Below are 19,409 nucleotides of genomic sequence, written 5' to 3'. Positions count from 1 at the left end.
GTATGCATGTCGATGATATATGTGAGACCACATTATGATGTGGGTTTGTTCGAGCTGTTTGACATGAGACGATCGTAGATTATTGATTAGCGGTTTAATCACAGCGGGTTTAAGTGTCGGGACTTGGTTTGAGTCTCGGGGTGATTTTGATGGTTAGAGCGTTACCGGGAGATAAAGGGTAACGGGATGTGAATTATTGGTGTTTGAGATTATTGAGAATAACGGGAATTGGAGAGCGTTAATTATGATTAACGAGTTAGGAGGAAAGTACCAAAAATGCCCTTGGGAGTCTTTAGAAACCATTAATTGACCTAGGGGTAAAATGGTCATTTCACCCCTAGGATAGATATAACACTCTTGGCTGAAGAAAATAGTGAAGGAAAACAGAGTATGTTTTAGAGTTCTCCCGTACCTCCTTTTTCTCACTGTTCTTTGTGGTTTTTGAGCCAACTTTGAGGATTCAAGCTTGGGAAGCAAGCCTTGGGAGGTTAGGAGTGTGTTCCACTATTGAAGGCCATCATAAGCCAAGCTTTGGGTAAGTTTCTAACCATAGTTTTTTCTGGTTTGCTCTGTTTTGGTTTTGTTTTGCAGCTGAAATGTTTAGGGTGAATTCATGGGTTTTGTTGGGAGTTTTGGCTAGGGTTCCCATGCTTGTGATGTTTGGGGTATGTTGGGATGGTTTTTGGGTTTATTTGGCATCAAGAATAGGCTTTGGAAGCTTGAAGATCGAGTTAGAAACGAAGGAGATGAAGAAGGTCGGTTCAGGGGTGTTTTGGGCTGGAGGTAGCGCTACAGCGCCCACCCTAGGGCGCTATAGCGCTCCTCAGGAGGCTTTTTGGCTTTTGGGAGGTTCTGAGTAGAGCGCTGTGGCGCTAGGGGTTGAGCGCTGTAGCGCTACCCTGTTCCTTCCAAACCCTGTTTTGAGTGTTTTTAAGGGTTTTTGACTTGGGGTTTCAATCCTTAAGGCCCGGGATCGAATCTACTCACCGTGTGGGCATGTTTCGAGGTCCCGAGGATGGTGCTTAGGTTAAGACCCTATTATTGTGGATTCTCGTTAATGGAGGTTATAATTGGTTGTGATTAGGTAACCGCTAAGGAACTAAAAGACCGATCGTTCTCAGGGGTCGTCTTTATCATACTTCTCGCTCGAACTTGAGGTAAGAAAACAGTGTATGGGTACAGTTGCACCCTGTACAGGTATATGACATGCATGGTTTGATATTGAAGCATGTTGGTTGATATATTTGAACGTGGATTGCATACTAAATGCTAATGAATGCTGATTACCTGTTCAAGACACTGACTAGTCAGGGACCGACTCTAAAGTCGACGATCACGCATTGAATGGCTCTATGGCATTAATGCGGGACCGACCCTAAGGTCGAAGAACTTATAAGCGCTTGCCTGGTCTACGACCAGATGAATTTAGCCAAGGTATATGACCCCGGTGACCGTTTGTCACGTGGCTAAGGGACGTTGTCCATAGTTTCGACTCTAGAGTCGTGAGGAAGGTTATGTTGGTGACCAATCACCATGCACCTGTCCTGAACAAACTTATGAATGAAACACTTATCGATTAAGCCCTGGTGACCCTATCGTCACATGGCTCAAGAGAGCGATGCTCATTATAGTGACTTTCGGCTATTGTCACCTATTTGCTGGACTGATAGTCCTGGATGATTATTGTGAACGTTGTTGATATTATATCATGTTTTATCATGTTTTCTTGCTGGGCCTTGGCTCATGGGTGCTATGTGGTGCAGGTAAAGGAAAGGAAAAGCTTGGCCAGCCTTGAGTGGAGAGCTTGGGCGGTGTGATGTACATACAGGGCCGCTTGACCGCCACGGTCAAGGAGTTCTCAGAGGGACTAGGGGTTTACCCTATTTTTGCCGCTTAGGCCGGCGGAGTTTGTAAATTTGGAACTGTAGCGACTCTTTTGTATTACGAACTACATGTAAATATTTTGAAAGGCTCATGAGCAGTTTATTTACTTAATGAAATGTACCCTTTCCTTTTTACTGGTTTTCCACCTTAACCTGATAATAACACTTAGATCACGTTTTTAACCAAAGGACTCGGGTAGCGGGTCAAATTTCCGGTTCACTGTTCTCCGTAATTGTTATGGGGTAGCCAGGGCGTTACAGAGAACCTTTGATTGGTCAGGCTGATTTCCAGCCACCAATCGATAGACGCCCTTGGCTTTCGAGGGCTGCAATGTGAGAGGGATCCTGCTCTGAGAGAGGAGTTGGCCCTCATTCATATCGAAGCAGTGGAGGCCACGGTCAAGGCAGATGTAGAGAAACTAAAAAGGAGTAGGCGCGTTGTGTAGAGTGGGCCGAATCTAAAAAGCTGGATGCCCTTCTCGAGGAGAGGCAAGCCAACACTGGAGCTCCTAGGGCCAGCATTTCGGGGCAAGGTAAAACGCCCCTGGTTTTACCTTATGCCCCTCATATTGAGGGCTTAGTTAGGAATAGGCAACGATACCTGGATTATTTGACCAGGACTAATAGCAGCATGGGACTTCCTTGCCCCATTGCCGTAGACATGCTGACCTTCATGTATTCTTCCTGGTTCTTTCAGTACGGTAGCTTTTTGGACTAGAATGACATGGGGGATCAAATTAATGCTTTTGCACTAGGAGAGTTAAGTCATGCCCATTCCATAATTTCAAATTAAATGGTTTAAATTATATATATATATATATAATAGAATGAATTATAGTTCTACAGTATATATAAATATTTATATCAATAATTTCTATATATATGACATCTAATCACAACATTGACATGATATATATTTACATTGCTACATGATATATATAAATTAAAATAATATTTAAAAAAAATTAATAATAGAAATAAAATAAGAATGAAAAAAGTCATAGTGTAGACATTAATATACATGCATCAACTATTTTTAGTTTCTAATATATCTCGCAATGTCTTTTGATGAAGAAAAAAAACTCCAATTACTTGATAAAAAATAAACTATCACACAAATTTATAAGATAAAAAAATAATATGTATGCCTTTATTATTTTTAAATAAATACGATTTAATTATTTTAATTATCATAAAATATTTTTAAAAATATCTTATTTTAATTAATTAATTAATTTATTTTTATTTAAATTTAAATTTGTTCTAATTTTTTAATTTGACAGTGATAATAAAAGATTATATATTAATATAATATTAAGTTTAAGTTTAATATAAATAAATTAATAAAATAACACGTGGCTGTCAAAAACAAAAAGAATAAGAAGAAGAAGAAGAATATGGAGACGAAAGAAAGTGATCCTCTCGTTAAGGTGGAACGCCTTTGAACGCCGCCGCCACTCCATACTCCTTTCAGTGAGTTAGACAACTGAAACAAAAATGGAAGATATTAAGAAGAGGAAGCTTGACCTCGACGAGGCCGCCAGCGACGGCAAAATCCTAACGGAGGAACAGTTGAGGTCTCTGCTTGACCCTCTTGCTAAGCCCCAGCTAGTCGATCTTCTTGCAAAAATGTATGTTTAAAGTTTCAACCGCTAAACTCTAATCTTTCTTTCGTTTCTTTTTCTCAAATTTATCATCTTGTTTCTTATTAATTTATAAGTTGGGTTTCTGGGTTTTCTTTATAATTTTTTTTGTCAATACATGTATATGAATTTTTGGAATTTGAGCAGCAGTGTAAATTGACTTATTAGCTTTGATTTGAGTGTTTAATTTTGTGCGGTGTTATATTGTGTATGCTTTTCTGTGTTAATGATTATTTGGTTTGCTAGTTAGCTGCAATAAAGTGGTTACTGAGAAAGGTTTGGTACTGAAGAAAAATGAAGACCCGAGAAGATTAAACTGTAGTTATTGGGTGTAATTAGAATTTGATGATGTATCTGAGCAACTGCTCTACAATTGCTGTCTATTGTAACTAGTGAGAGTTTCTATCTTGAATTTACACCCAGGTATTAATAGGAGTTAAAAAGAACTCTTTTAAAGAAATTGCCCTCATTTTTCTTTTTTGTGTGTTGTGTCTTTGTGTGAATGTTTGTGCTTCTCTCAATGCTGTAGTTCACATTGCATGTGAGGATGTCGTGTTTGTGGTAGAAAGCACATAAAAGGTTTGCTCCCAATTGTATGCTGTGTGATTGACGCGGTGCATGTGTGTTTATTTGCATGTTGAGGCATAAAGAGGTTCCCAATATCCTTCAATTGCAGACAAAATTAAAAGTGTGGCAAGTGCAGATCCTGTACATCGAAAGCTTTTTGTTCGTGGCTTGGCCTGGAATACCACTTCAGAAACTTTGTGTGAAGTGAGTGCATAGTTGATTGTGTTTTGGTGTGTCATGCTCAATTATTATATTCTGTATTGATGCATTTTCAAATTGAATGAGAAGAGTTGGTGAAACTCAATCCTACTTCTAAATCTACTATCTTCTTTTGACACTATCCTAGACTGCTAAAAAAAAAATTCGGTACTCATTCTTACTGTGGGGATCTTTTTTCCAGGCATTTAAAATGCATGGAGAAATTGAGGAGGGGGCCGTCATTTATGACAAAGCAACTGGGAAATCGCGTGGCTATGGCTTCATTACTTACAAACATATTGAGTCAACTCAGATTGCACTAAAAGCGCCTAGCAAGTTGATCGATGTGAGCATGTGAATCACTTATCTGATTCAGTTAAAGCCTACATGCTTCCTCAGTTTTCCGTTTATTATGTTACTGCTTGCATGAACAAAGGGGACTTTATATCTTTATAAAATTGAATCTTTTGATTTCAGGGTCGACTTGCTGTTTGTAATCTCGCCTGTGAGGGGTTAACTGGGACAAGTACAACCCCTGATCTTCCCCAGAGAAAGCTTTACATTGGGAGCTTGTCACCAGAAGTCACAAGTGAGATGCTTCTCCAGTTCTTTGCAAGACATGGGGAAATTGAAGAAGGTTCAGTTGCGTATGACAAAGATACAAATGGATCACGGTATGATACTATTTACCTTCAACCTCTAGCTGAAAAGAGACTTTTCTTATTTATATACTCTTACAGCCATCTGTAATTGTCATTTGTGCTTCATTTGTAGTGGTTTTGGCTTTGTTACATACAAAACAGTAGAGGCAGCAAAGAAGGCAATAAATGATCCAGATAAGACCCTTGGCGTAAGTGAATTATTTGTCCTTTTTGTATGTCATCCAACAAAATTGGTGGCAAATCTTAAATACAATCAGTCAATACAAAAAATGGTATAAACATGCTTGGGAAGAAGTTATGTATCATGATGGTGTGAATTCAATGGAATTCAATTTAGGAGGACCTTTCTTGTGGCACCTGAAAACAAATCAAGGAATCACTCGGGTTATTATCATGATAATAATGATGTTTTACTAGCTACATCTGACCTTGTTTAAGTTCCAGATTTGCTTTTCTCCATCATGATTGTTCATTGAGTTTTACATTAAAAATATTACCTAATATCACGCACATTTTTCTTGGTATTTTTTTCTTTAAATTATATGTAAGAAAATGTTTTAAGTTGTTGTTTATCAATTGCAGGGGCGGACTGTCATTGTCAAGCTTGCGGATTCCCAGAAGAGCAGAACAGTGCAAACACAATTACCACCAGGAACAGTTCCAATGGCCATGCCCACTGCATCTGGATATCTGCAGCCTGGAAAAGCACATCATGGTGGTCCACCATTTGGATATGGTTACCCGCAAGGATCGTATCCTGATTCTTCTTACTCTAGTCCTCCCACAGGGCCTACGCCATACCCATCTCAACCTCAAATGCCATATGCATCGGGCAATTTAAGGAAAGACTCCCTTGGACATCCACCAACTGCTCCTATGGCAATGGGTGGTTACCCTTACTACTACCCCAAACAATGAAACTGTGAGTCCTAAATAATATCATGCAGTGACATGGAAGACACTTTATTTCAAACTTGTCTGATCTTTACAAATACTGATGCTAAGTGTTTTTTTGTCTCACTTCTCAGTCAGTTTGACCTCGTATTGTGCAGGCTGTTATTCCTTTTCTTTCCTGCATTTTGGGAAGCCATTTTGTCAGAGTAGGTTTGAGGAGTTGGTATGCAAGTTTGTAGTGACTATTATTCGTTCAGGTAGTATTAACATGAAATAGAATCTGTCCATTTGTATTGGTGATAGTTTGTACTGATGTGTCAGCAGTAAGAAACATTTCTTTCAATATGGATATTTAACTATTCTGCTCTTGGTACTTTAGAATAGTAACTTACCATAAGTGCATTTCTGATATTTTTTTATTTTTTGGAGACTGATAATTTAAGCTATATTAGGGATCTGTACTGTATGTAGCTCTATTACATGGCCTAAATCTGAATCTGTGACCATTTCCAATTTCATTTCAGATTCTTTTGGTTGGTGCAGAAATTAATATCAGTCCACAATTCATTTCATTTCCTTTTTTTTTATTTAATTTTTTTTATGAGAAGGGTCTTGTGATGGCATAGTTTCGAGGTGGCCATGCAGTAGTACGAGTCTTTAGCAATCTCATTGAAACTAGGCATGTTCTTTTCTAATATAAATTTATATCAGGGAAGTTGTCACTATATACAAGATGGGATGAATAAACGACTTGAATTAACTCAAAATATATCACTAGGAAGATTAAAAGCAAGACTAACGAGGAATATGTACCAAAATTTTCACTTTTTTTATTATTCTTAGAATCGAATCAAATCCAATGTGAACATCTTAAAGGGTTTAGTTGTTAAGCATAGTTAGCAAACAATACCATTCGTTGGAGGGTTGAACATAATTTACAACTGTTAGTATAGGTATAGCAGGGTATAGCAGGGTAACAGGAATGATATTAGTCAAATTATCCAAACTACGACATCATATTTATCTGTCAAATTAGGATCTAAATTCTTCTACTCATAACCACCATTATAAAATTAGTCCTTGGCGTGTTGGAATTCGTACTCGAAAACGGGGATTTGACCAATTTATATTGCTTATCCGTATTCGATTTAAAAGATGTTCTGCAATGTGGGTCTCGTGTCAATGGATGCTCTGTAGCAGTGTCTTTTTGAGTAACAAATGTCAACCTCCGGAAAGGAAAGCATCCAACAACGCCATTAGGAGAGGCACCAACTCAATCGAATCACTCCTCAGCTTGAACTGGGAATCCTAGCAAATTTACTTCGCGCCTGTAATGCTTTTGTACCTTTCTACAACTGTTGCTTTCTTGAGAACACCCCAATCCATAGCAAAGCTTTGTGCACCTTGTATGATTTTGACCTCTAATACAAACAAGCTGAAAGTGCTACTGGTTAGCTTGTACTTACGAAGATCAAACCACTCAGAACGTTGAGGATATCATATGGTGAAACATATGCAGCCAATGCTAGTTTGTACAATGAGATTTTCTACTAGGAAAAATTGAAGTTGTGGCTTTACACGAGTGCCATAGAATCTAGTTACCCAAGAGTTGCAGATTGCTAATAACACCTCTCTTTTCCTTGCAATTTTATTATGAGAGCATAAGTAGCTGTAAATTAAAACAGCATTTACAACTAAAATGTAACACGGAAATGTGTAAATATATGAAACTGAGACTGCAAGAAAACAAAGTGAGTTGGATTGAAGTGAGAGTGAAGTCTTATCATATGACTTAGAGTAAAGTTGAATTCAAGACACGTACAAGACACAATTTTATTGTTGCTTTTTTAAATTTTATCAAATCAGGTTTCTACAAAAGGTTATTCATGATATTAACATGTGGTGGGGAAAATTTTATAAATGTTACATCCTATTACAATTAAGATTAAAATAATAAAAATAAAATATCACCCACCATCACAATCACAATTATCAAAGTCACAATAACAAAGTTGGTTTGGTTTTAATGGGTATTACTACTAAGTACGTAAAAATAAATATTGTGTGTGGGGTTGATATGAAAGTATATAATTTTAGTTAATTGAAAATTTTGGTTGATATTAGTCGAAATTTTGGTTTTTTATTTCTGAATAAACCTCAAGGATTAGATTTAAGAAAAGGAAAAATTGGTAACCACATGAGGGCCACCTCCTCGAGATTTCCTCTTAAATGAGCATTTGTTAGTCTCGCCTATTTATCTAAGGAATCAGCCATACAATTATACCTTCTAGGAATAAACTCAAACAAAACATCCTCAAAATTACATAACAAGTTAATACATGAAGAAAAAGCAGTAAAAAAAGCCCCAACAGATAGACATGGTTTTGGTCTGCAGAGCTTCAATCGCCTCCCTAGAGTCCGACTCTATGGTAACTTCCTTCCACCCCTGCTTAATTGATGTTTGAATGGCGAGTTTGATAGCAAGCAATTTAGCTTCCAACACATTGTTCACTTGTACACAATCTGCGATAATCTGTTGCATTATGGATTGTCGGATGTTGCTGCCCACCATAGTCAGACCTGTTATGCCCTAAAAAAATGATGCATCTGTCTGGATACTTACAACATTGGATTCCTTGTTAACCGCTCCATCTAGCCAGCTACCATCGTCCTGAGGAGTGTTGTTCTCTCTTGATGAAGCACAGAGAACTTAAGAAACATTGTTCAATGTCCCGCCATATTGTCTCAAAGGGCATCATGTCTCTCCTCACCACGACCGCATTATGCTATTTCCATACAACTTCGCATAAGCAGCCTGCAAAGATGATCACTTCCCTACCTTTGCAATCACACAACCATTTAATCATGTCCATTGTACTAGACCATAAGTTGTCAATCCTTATTCCCCATTTACTTTTGAACCACAACCCTTTAGTGATAGGACATTGACAAAACAGATGGTTGCAAGATTCCTCCATGTGTCTGCAAGTAGCCGAAGCCAATCTTTCATAAAAGAGTAGCTTGTCTCATGTGCAACTTCAACTGCCAAAATTTACGCCAAATATCACTCTCGACTTTGAATCTTGAGTTTTGGTCCACCCATTGACACTTTTGACAGAGAACTACCCACTTTGGCTGGTATACCAAAACTGAATGTCTCTCATACCCTCAAGCAGGGGTTAGTGTGTACCCTAATTTCAGCATGAGTCTTTCACTCAGTTCGGGTATAGCTAGCAAATAAATACATGGAAGAAATAGCCAAGGAATCCATTTATTGTCTGTGTGGACAACACAGTTTTCACGATGATTATACGAGCTAGGGATGCATAAGTTGCAAAGCGCGAGCTTATTGGGTGCCTTCGGCGATTCAAACCATGTTGGTCAGTCAGAACTGCCACCCCAAGCTCTGTGCCTATGGCGCAAGACTGCCAAAATGCTCAACCTAGTGGCCCTCGAAGAGGACATCAGCAAGTCAGTCGGTCAGTTAGGACCGCAACCCCGAGTTCGGTACCTCCTTCCCCAACGCCTCGAGGTACCCATGGCAATCCATGGGAAAGAGCTGGAACAGGCTCACAAAGACAAAATGTTCTAGCCAACCCTCCTGCGTCACAATCAGATTGCCAAGCACAGAGAGCTAGAAATGATGAGGTGGAACAGAGGCGGGCTAATTTAGTTCGCCCTGATGGGACAAGAATTGCCTCGCCAGTTAGGCATCTCCCATCACCCATAAGACATCCGACACCGCCTCGTCCTACACGGGACATTCCTTCTTATGGAGACAGCAGGAGAAACCCTCCTTCGTCTGCCCATATCCCACGAACACGTGTTGATAATCCAGATCCTCGGTCTCAAACGCGAGCAGTAAGCTTCGCAAACGGAAGTTATTAGACTGAAAGTCGTCGAAGTGGTAGGTCCGAGGGCGATCTAAGAAACCATCTAAGTTCGGCACAAAGTCCTTAATACGATCCACAGCCTGATCTACGAGATCGCCTGAATTCACAGAGAAGAAATTCAGCTCAAAATGAAGGAGTCAGTTACACTCGTCAAGAGGGAGGTCCTTCCGAAGTACGTGATAACAGGAATGTCCCACAAAACCAAGCTCGAACATGGAGGGACAACAACCCACTGAATGCGTACGATAGGATGGGAGCTGTTGAACAACCCCAGAATAACATAGGAGCCAGGGACCAAACCATCGAAAGGCTAGCCCAGATGGAGGAGCTAATGAAGAAGCTTTTATCGGAGAAAGAGAAAGATGAGTGTGACTTAGAGGATGAGCCCGAGCTTTTTGCCTCGAATATTGTGGCGAATGCATATCCAGTGGGTTTCATGATGCCACATTTGTCAAAGTTTGATGGAGATGGGGATCCATCTAATCACATGGGGATGTTCAACACCATAATGATGGCCCACAACATCGGGCCTGAGCTAAGGTGCCTTATATTCCGCTCGACTCTGATTGGGCCAGCCAGGCAGTGGTTCAAACAATAAGAGGCATTCAATCAGCTCATGGAAGAATTTTTCCACTAATTTAAGAGAGCATTCAGGGCTTCCCAGGCAGCTCGGATTAAGGCTGACTCTTTGGCTAATGTAAAGCAGCAGCCCGGTGAACCGTTAAAAGCATATTTAAGTAGGTTTACCAATGTTGCTGCGTGAGCTAGAGATGCCGACGAAAGCTCCAAGATTATGGCAATGAGGACGGGAATTCTTGTTGGAGGTGACCTGTGGCAAGAGCTACAGAGGAAAGGAATTATTACTGTGGATGAGTTCTTGAAACGAGCTCAAAGGTGGGTTAACCTGGAAGAGGCGCGAGCTTCCGTCGCAGGAACCAACCAAGTCCTTGTCCAGCCCATTGGAGCGGTAACGGATGTTGCAGCTACGGCTCAAACCGTTGCCCAAAATAACCAAGGGGGAAATAATAAGAGGAAGGGAAATGGTGAGGGCGACCAGAGCGGAACAAATAAAAATAAGTCCGTGGAGAAATTTAAACCGATCTACACAACATATACCAATCTCACGGATACTAGAGAACACATCTTCTTAGCTAATTCTACTTGCCTTCCATGGAAGAAGCCAGAACTACTAAAAAACCAAAGAGCGAAGAGAGATCCTTCGAAGTTTTGCCGATTCCACAATGATATCGCTCATAATACTGATGACTGTAGACAGTTGAAGGATGAGATCAAGACTCCCATCAGGGCGGGACCTTTGGCCCAGTACGCCTGGAATAGATCGACTCCTAGTCAGCTCGCTAGGAAAAATCCTCCGTCAGTTCCTGAGGCTCCAATGAATCAAGCCGGAGTCCAGGCGAATCAGGACGCCCCTCCTCTGATAATAGGAGGAGATATAACAACCATTTCAGGAGGACCTCATCTGGCAGGCACGAGCAGAGGTGCCCAGAAGAGGTACATCAATGAACTAAAGTCCCATAACGGAGTGGAGTTCATCCCGGAACAAAGGTTATCGAAGCAGCAGCGATTGGAAAAACAACCAATAATTTTTACGGAGGAAGATGCCAGCCATGTCTAGTTCCCACATAACGATCCTCTGGTCATAACTGTTTAGCTTGCCAACCAGAGAGTTTGGAAGACACTAGTAGACAACGGGAGTTCTGTGAATCTACTTTTTAGGTCCACCTTAGAAAAAAATGGGATTGTATGTAACCGAGCTGAAGGCAACCTCAATGATTCTATATGGATTTTCTGGTGAAGGGTTGGCTGCCATCGGAACGATCGAATTAGTGGTAACATTTAGTGAAGGTCCACGAACTGTCTCCAAGTTGCTTGAGTTCGTGGTCATCGACTGTCCAGCCGCGTACAATGTTATTTTGGGCCGACCTTCGTTGATGGCGTTTGAAGCCATAACCTCTACCCGCCACCTAGCAATCAAATTCCTCTCATCTGTGGGAATATGCACCGTCAAAGGCAATCAGCTCACTGCCAGGGAATGCTATAGCATTTCTATGAAGGGAAAATCACAACCTGGGCAGCAAGCAATGGCCATAAGTGATAGAGGTGAGGAATCCCAGGAAGTGGAAGTTGCTTGTGGGATGGAAGAACCTCAAGAAACAAAGGATAGTGACGTCGCTCCAAGTGATGATATCGACCCACGAATAGGCGCGGACAGATCAGAGCTCCAAGCTATCGAGGAGCTCGATGAAATAAACATAGATCCCAAAGACGCTTCAAGAGTCATTAAGATTGGGAAAAATCTTGGTGATGAAAGGAAAAAGGAGCTGGTTAAATTTTTACAAGGGAATCTAAATGTTTTCGCCTGGTCGCATGAAGACATGGTGGGAATAAGCCCGAGTGTGATCATGCACACTCTAAACTTGGACAAAAGCGTGCCTGCAAAATCCCCAAAACAGAGGCGTTTGGGAATAGTCCGAGCTGAAGCATTGGAAGAAGAAGTAGGTCAGCTATTAAAGTGTGGGTTTATTCGTGAAGCAAAATATCCTATCTGGGTCGCGAAGCCTGTTTTGGTCCCGAAGCCACACGAAAAGTGGAGGACCTGCATCGATTTCTCTTACTTGAACAAAGCTTGTCCTAAAGATTGCTTTCCACTGCCGATGATTGATCAGTTGGTAGATGCCACCGCAGGACGTGAGCTCATGTCCTTCATGGTTGCGTATTCTAGATATAACTAGATCACGATGAATCCTGCGGACCAAGAGCATACTATCTTTATGACTCCAACTAATGTATATTGTTATAAAGTTATGCATTTCGGGCTGAAGAATGTCGGAGCTACCTACCAATGGCTAGTCAACAGAATGTTTATTGGTCAGATCAGGAAAAATATGGAAGTGTATGTCGACGATATGCTAGTCAAATCCAAGACTGCCGATAATCATGTATCCGATCTAAATGAATGTTTTGAGATCTTGAGGAGGTATAATACGAGGTTGAATCCCCAGAAATGTACTTTCGGAGTGGCATCGAGAAAATTTCTGGGATTCATAGTCAATACAAGGGGATAAAGACGAACCCAGATAAAATCAGATCATTGTTGGAAATGCCTTCACCTAGCTCGCATAAAGAAGTTTAGAGTCTGACTGGAAAGGTGGCAGCCCTGAACTGATTTATTTCAAAATCCACTGACAAGTGCTTGCCGTTCTACAACATACTCAGAGGAAACAAGAAATTTGAATGGACTGAGGAGTGCGAGCAGGCATTCCTCGACCTAAAAATGCACTTGGTCGAGCCCCCAATACTATCTAAGCCTATGTCTGGAGAACCTCTGCTCCTTTATTTGGCCGTGACCAAAAATGCAGTCAGTGCCATGTTAGTTTGATAAGAAGACCGTGCTCAAAACCCGGTGTATTAAATAAGCAAGAGACTTCTCAGAGCTGAATCACGATATCCACTAATAGAAAAGATGGCGTTATGCCTGATATTGGCTTCCAGGAAGCTCCGACCATATTTCCAGTCCCATTCAATCCACGTCATGACCGACCAACCTTTAAGGCCAGTATTGCAAAAACTTGAAATGTTGGGACGTCTTTTAAAATGGGCGGTCAAACTCAGCTAGTTCGAGATATTGTACGTACCACAAAACTCAATCAAAAGCCAGACCCTTGATGATTTTGTGGCTGAATGCACCAGATTTCAAGAGGAGCTTTTGAAGGAACCGGTGCAGGAGTTGTGGAAAATATTCGTAGATGGCTCATTGAACGAGAATGGATCCGGATCTAGGATCATATTGATCTCTCCAGAAGGGCATCGATTCCATACAGCTCTAAGATTCAAATTCGAACCATCTAACAACGAAGCTGAATATGAAGCCTTGCTAGCTAGACTTAGAGTGGCGAAGGAGCTCAAAGCGAAGGTCGTACATTGTTATAGCGATTCCCAGCTCGTGGTCAATTAAGTGTTGGGGGAGTATCAAGCTCATGGTACCAAGATGGCGGCTTACCTGGCTAAGGTGAAGGGGGAGCTATCAGAATTTGAGTACAATACTATTGAACAGATACCTCGTGAGCAGAACTCTAATGCTGATGCTTTGGCAAGAATTGCCACCACCAAGGAAGCTGAGACTTTGAATGTAGTGCCAGTGGAATTTTTGGAGAGTCCGAGCCTAACAAAAAAAATGGTAGAGGTCGAGATGATCAACGCAAGGCCGACCTGGATGACCCCCATAGTGGAATACCTTATGTCGGGAAGGCTACCTGAGGAAAGAAAGGACGCAAGAAAAATACTCTATCAAGCTCCGAGGTATGTAATAGTGGATGGTACATTATACGGACGTGGTCATTCATTGCCTCTCCTAATTCTGTAAGAAGTGCATGAAGGATTTTGTGGAGATCATGCTGGGGGGAAAAACCTAGCATTGAAAATATTGAGGCAGAGCTATTTTTGGCCTACTTTAACGAAAGACTCCATCTCCCGTGTTCAGAAATGCGACAAATGCCAGCGCTTCACCACGGTTGCCTGAGCTGCTCCAATCGAGATAACAATGATCTCATCCCTGTGGCCATTTTTAGTCTGAGGAATTGACCTAATAGGATCCTTACGTATGGGAAAGGGAGGAGTTCGTTACGCGGTAGCAGCTGACTATTTCACGAAATGGGTAGAGGCCGAGCCTTTGGCAACCATCACTTCAAAGAGAGTCCTGGACTTTGTGGTGAAGAATATTGTATGTCGATTTAGGCTTCCTAAAGAGATCGTGTCAGATAATGGGACCCAGTTCAACAGTGATCTCTTCACCAACTTCTGTGAAAAGTACGACGTTATTAAGAGTTTTTCCTCGGTAGCATATCCACAGGCCAATGGACAGGTCAAGGTTGTGAATAAGGCCCTAAATGCGAGCCTTAAGAAGAGGTTAGATGAGGCCAAAGGAGTCTGGCCTGAGTAGCTCTCGCAAGTACTTTGGGCATACCGAACTTCCCACAGGACCTCCACAGGACACACTCCTTTCTCCTTGACCTTCGGAAGCGAGGTCATCCTTCTCGTCGAAGCTTTGGTTGCCACGCACAGACTAAGGACATTCAGCCAGGAACAGAATGATGAGCTACTTAACGCATCTCTCGACCTAATTGATGATAAACGAGAGGATTCATAGTTATAGCTCGCACATTACCAACAGAAAATCACTCGTTACTTTAATTCTAAGGTCAAGAGACGTAGTTTTGGATTGGGCGACCTGGTTCTCCGAAGGGTCTTTTTGGCAAACAAGGATCCCAAGGACGGCGTTTTAGGCCCGAACTGGGAAGGACCATATTAGATCATGAAAGTTTTGCGTGTGGAAACTTTCAAGTTAGCTCGGCTTAGTGGAGAAATAGTCCCACGGACCTGGAACACCATACACTTAAAAAAGTATTATCAATAATACAGTCATCCATGTAAGGCTTAAATATAAAAGCCACTTAGTTAAATAACAGATGGATTATTAAATGATTTTTCTTGTTGAAATGGTTTTAAATAATTTTTTATTTGTAAGGTTGTATTAGCTCGTGTGTTAATGTTTGTAAAAGCAACCAAGAAAGTCTCTACATTCTGGTTACTTAGGGGGCATATAACCCGAAGTGGATCAGAATTAGATCGTTGGACGAGTATAAATCATTTAAAATCCTGGACACAACCAGGTACAAAACTATCCTAGATACAACAAGGTCAGAAACTTAGAAGCTTGGAAAATTGATTATTCGAAAACTTTCTAAGAGCTCGAGATGTCAAAGAACCTAGCACGAACTAAGTTTAAATCACTAAAAGCCCTGGATACAACCAGGTCCAAAAACTTTGAAAGTTGGGAATTTTTTTAAATAAAGGGCTTTTAAAGCTCGTGTTATTAATAAACCTAACACGAACTAAGTTTAAAATATTTAAAATCCCAGATAGAATCGGATCCAAGGCCTGATTCTTAACAGGTATGATATAAATCAACACATTAAGTTTGGATATAACCGAACTCAAGATATCTATCCTAATCTAAAAATTGATTCCTAAAATATCGAATGTACAAGTCTAAGAATGCATAAACAATGAGAGATAATCAAGGAAAGATAAATAGACTAAAAGTTAGATATATAAATTGAAATTAAATTTGTCTCAAGGAGAAAAACCTCGAACCAAGCCCAAGGGAAATTGTTTACAAATAAATATAAGAAAACAAGAAAGACTGTCATTGAGCCCCTCTAGGATGCTCTGAGGACGTGATCTCCTCGCCTTCTTACTCACCCGCTGTAGAAGCATTCCCCATTTCTGACGGCTCTTGCAAGATCCGGGCCTTGAATTTTTCAAGGTATGGATCCCACAGCATGGGAGCCATGAAAGAAAAGTTGCCATCCTGGTTAAAAGCCTAGTAATGGTACAACATATCTTCCATGGAGGACAGTGAGGTCACCTTCTCTTCTTTAACTGCAGCCTCGACCCCTAGCTATTTTTCTTTGGCCTCAACAACCTCGGCCTGGAGCAGGGCAGTTCGGGCCTGGAGAGCAGCCAAGGAAATCTTTGCGGCCTGCTCACTTTCTTGAGACAAGGCAAGGGCAAACTTGGCATCGTACTCACTCTTTTGAGTAGCCGCAAAGGCAGCTTTGGCGGCTTGCTCGCCTTCTTGAGCAGCGGCCAGGGCGGTCTTGGCGGCATTGAGTTCGACCTGGAGCTCATCATTTCTAGCCCTAGCCCGGGCTATGCTGCGGTGCTGAGCCAAGGAAAACTGCAAAATAACAAGGCAAGTTAAATGTATCCTTTGGCAAGATAAAGAGAAAAATGTCACCAAGGAATGATAACTTACTGTGAGGGTCATCCCCAAGGCTGAATCCATGGCGTTTTATGGGCTCTGCTCCTTGATCGTCCTCAAGTCCCTCGAGTTGGCTCTATAAGCATGCCCCACCATGTGGCTTGCCGTCTCGTAGAGGATTCCCCAAAAGGCTTCGAGGATCTTCTCTAGATCATGGGGATCAACTGGTATGTGGGCAGTAGTAACTGGGGCAGGAGGAGCTGGAGGATCAACTTGTATTAACTGATCCTAAGCAAGTGTGAACTGAGGTGGAGGAGGAGGAGGAATCCTCCTCTCATTGACAATAGACTCTGGAGCTGTCGAGCTCGTGCCTTTCCGCTTAGCAGGGGATTTTGATGTATTTCCTACCGCAGGATGGGCTTTCATTGTATATCGAGGACTTTTCATGACAGAGCCGGAGTCGGATTTCCCGCCCTGGAAAGCCGTACGGAGGTCAGGAGCTCCGGGTTGTTCCATCTCGTTGCCTAAAAAGAACAAAAAGGGGATTAGTTCACAAGTAAAGTAAAAAACATACACAAAGGAAATAAATAAAGGTCCTACCCTCCGGGCTGGGGGAGGAGTCTATTATCACGAACTCCGGCCTTGGGACTACTAGAGGAGAAGGAGAATGTAAGTCTAATATTTCTTGGACTCTAGGAGGTTCAGGTTCAAGTTCCACCTTGGGGTTGGACTCATCTACATACTGTCTAATTCCAAGGGCAAAGGTGCCCTAGAGCAGAGAAGGCCAGCTCCTACGATTGGTCCCATACTCCTCAAAGATGGTGGACCTAAAATTTAAGGTGTTATCTACAACAATGGTGCCCTTAGGGTAGCTATTATCATGACGCAACACTAAGTGATCCACACACTGGAGCAGGGTAACATTACGGTCTGGATTATTAGGGTGACAATGGACGAGATGATTTGGATTAAATCTAACTAACCTAAAATTAGCAACAGCCCTATCTAGTTCCCTATAAGGATATGGGTTACCTTGGCCGGAGGGGCCGGTTGCTGCCCCTGATCCAGCTCGTTCTAAATACGGTTCCCGAACAGCCTCGGGAACCCGCCTCTTCTGCACAAGAGGCACCTCGTCCTCTTCTTACTCCTCGCCTTCAGTGGCCGGTGAGTCCTCTTCTTGAGAAGGCGGGAGCTCGTGGATTATCGGAAGGGTAGCCCGGGTCCTTCTTAAGGTCAGCGTTTGGCCTTTGCCAATCAACTTACACGCCAGCATCCTGGCATCATTCACGAGTTAGTGGTAATCCTTCTTGCTGGGTGGGAGCCCAGACAATGTTTCATATTGACTCCCAAGGGTCACTGACTTCCCCGTCCTCGCAAATATGGCTGCACAAAAAGTAAACTCCATTAGCACATGCACAAGGAAAATGTCTTGAAAAGAGAAAAATTTTACGAGCTGAGATCAGAGAAAATAAAAAAAACTTACAAGGACGGTTGAAGTATCGTTGCTCACAGTTTCGGAACTCGTTCGACATAAAGAACTGGTCTTTGTAGTCGTTGGGGTGGCTTGGGAGCTTGATGACCGAAGCAGAGTTTGGGAATCTAGCGGGGTAGTAGAATCCATCGCCTCGACCCTTTTGTTTCGGGTTGGCTTTAAGGCAGAAAAAATATAGTATATTTGCCGGAGTGGGGACCTCCCACTCATGCTTCAAAAATAAGTATTTCAACCCCGCCAAAAGCTTGTAAGAATTTGGGGGCAGCTAAATAGGTGCAAACTTCACATAATTTAGGAAGTCAGAAAATTATTGATCCAGGGGAAGAAAGGCCCCCGCCTTCAAATGCTCGTCACTCTAGGCCGCGAAGTCGTCCTGGAGAGGGAAGCAGCTCCGTTCCCCTTCGAACAGAGGTCGGGCAATAAAGACTCTAGATTCGACCTCAATATTATGGCTCAACATAATTTTGTTGACCCTTCCTTGGGTCGTAATCTTAGAAGCGATTGTCTCTGCCTCGAAGAAAGCATTGGGGTCAACCACAACTTCCCTCTTCACCATTGGGTCGAAGTGAGGAAGGGGAGATTCTGAGGCGATCTCTTTCCCTTTGTTTGTTTGTTGAGTAGACGAGCTGGGAGCATTCTTCTTTGGTGCATTCTTCTTGGGTGCCATTAGATCGCCTAACGAACAATAATGATGAGTTACTTAGTAGGCGACCTAAGAGTTTGTAAAGGTTATGACATGGAAGTACGAAGGAGAATGATGTATCTGATATACAAGATGGGTTAGTCTCAGTCCGTTGCGAGATGCCACGCGTTACCCTACGCTATGCGCCTTAGTTTCGTAACATACCCTTGATGTTTAGGGATCTGTGTATCAGAAAATCAGGCCACTACTATCCTTGGGGGGCGATTTAGAGAAAAACCATCCAAGAAGCGTGCCCCCTAAGCAACTTGGTTTCAAACCCTAAAATATTTTCATCTTCTATATCTCAAATGGGTATTTCCTAAAATTCGCCATAAATTACCCAGATTTACCCAGTTTTATGAATATCATAGTTCTAGAGATATTTTAAGACCTACTCAGTAAACCTAAGTTGAAGCCTATGTGCCAAAAACATTTAGAGAACAACCTAATATTGACTATGGTGAAGTGCGGATGAGCATGATATAAAAAAACACAGAAATTAGTAAAAGAAAAGTTTCTTCAAAACCAAAAGACTTACAGTGTGTTTTTCGAATAAAAGAAGTAGACTTTGCAGGGGAGAGTTTCTAGAAGACTCCTGAGTAACTGATTAACTGGGTTTCTGAGGGTTTTTGCAACATATGGTTTTTGGGTTTTTTTCTGAGAAAGAAGAAGGGTTTGATAATGTAGAAGAGAGAAGATGTAGAAAGATTT

The 19,409-nt window shown here is 41.7% G+C and overlaps 1 protein-coding gene across 1 annotated transcript; it reads left to right on the top strand.

The window, feature by feature from the left end:
• Positions 1-3,272: 3,272 nt before the first annotated feature.
• LOC133823397 (UBP1-associated protein 2C-like) lies at positions 3,273-6,419 on the top strand. The gene is made up of 7 exons (XM_062256171.1): positions 3,273-3,514; positions 4,177-4,297; positions 4,494-4,637; positions 4,769-4,965; positions 5,066-5,141; positions 5,536-5,875; positions 6,006-6,419. The coding sequence occupies exons 1-6, from the start codon at positions 3,381-3,383 to the stop codon at positions 5,869-5,871; spliced, it is 1,008 nt and encodes a 335-aa protein (XP_062112155.1). The 5' UTR covers positions 3,273-3,380; the 3' UTR covers positions 5,872-5,875; positions 6,006-6,419.
• The last annotated feature ends 12,990 nt before the right edge of the window (positions 6,420-19,409 follow it).

The sequence above is a fragment of the Humulus lupulus genome, chromosome 3, assembly GCF_963169125.1.
Source record: "Humulus lupulus chromosome 3, drHumLupu1.1, whole genome shotgun sequence".
Classification (NCBI taxonomy): Eukaryota; Viridiplantae; Streptophyta; class Magnoliopsida; order Rosales; family Cannabaceae; genus Humulus; species Humulus lupulus.
This window is presented reverse-complemented; position numbering and strand designations above follow the sequence as displayed.

Coding starts and splice junctions, on each gene's coding strand:
- LOC133823397 (XM_062256171.1), top strand. CDS start 3,381: ATGGAAGATATTAAGAAGAGGAAGCTTGACCTCGACGAGGCCGCCAGC. Junction 4,298..4,493: donor CTTCAGAAACTTTGTGTGAA/GTGAGTGCATAG, acceptor TCTTTTTTCCAG/GCATTTAAAATGCATGGAGA. Junction 4,966..5,065: donor AAAGATACAAATGGATCACG/GTATGATACTAT, acceptor CTTCATTTGTAG/TGGTTTTGGCTTTGTTACAT.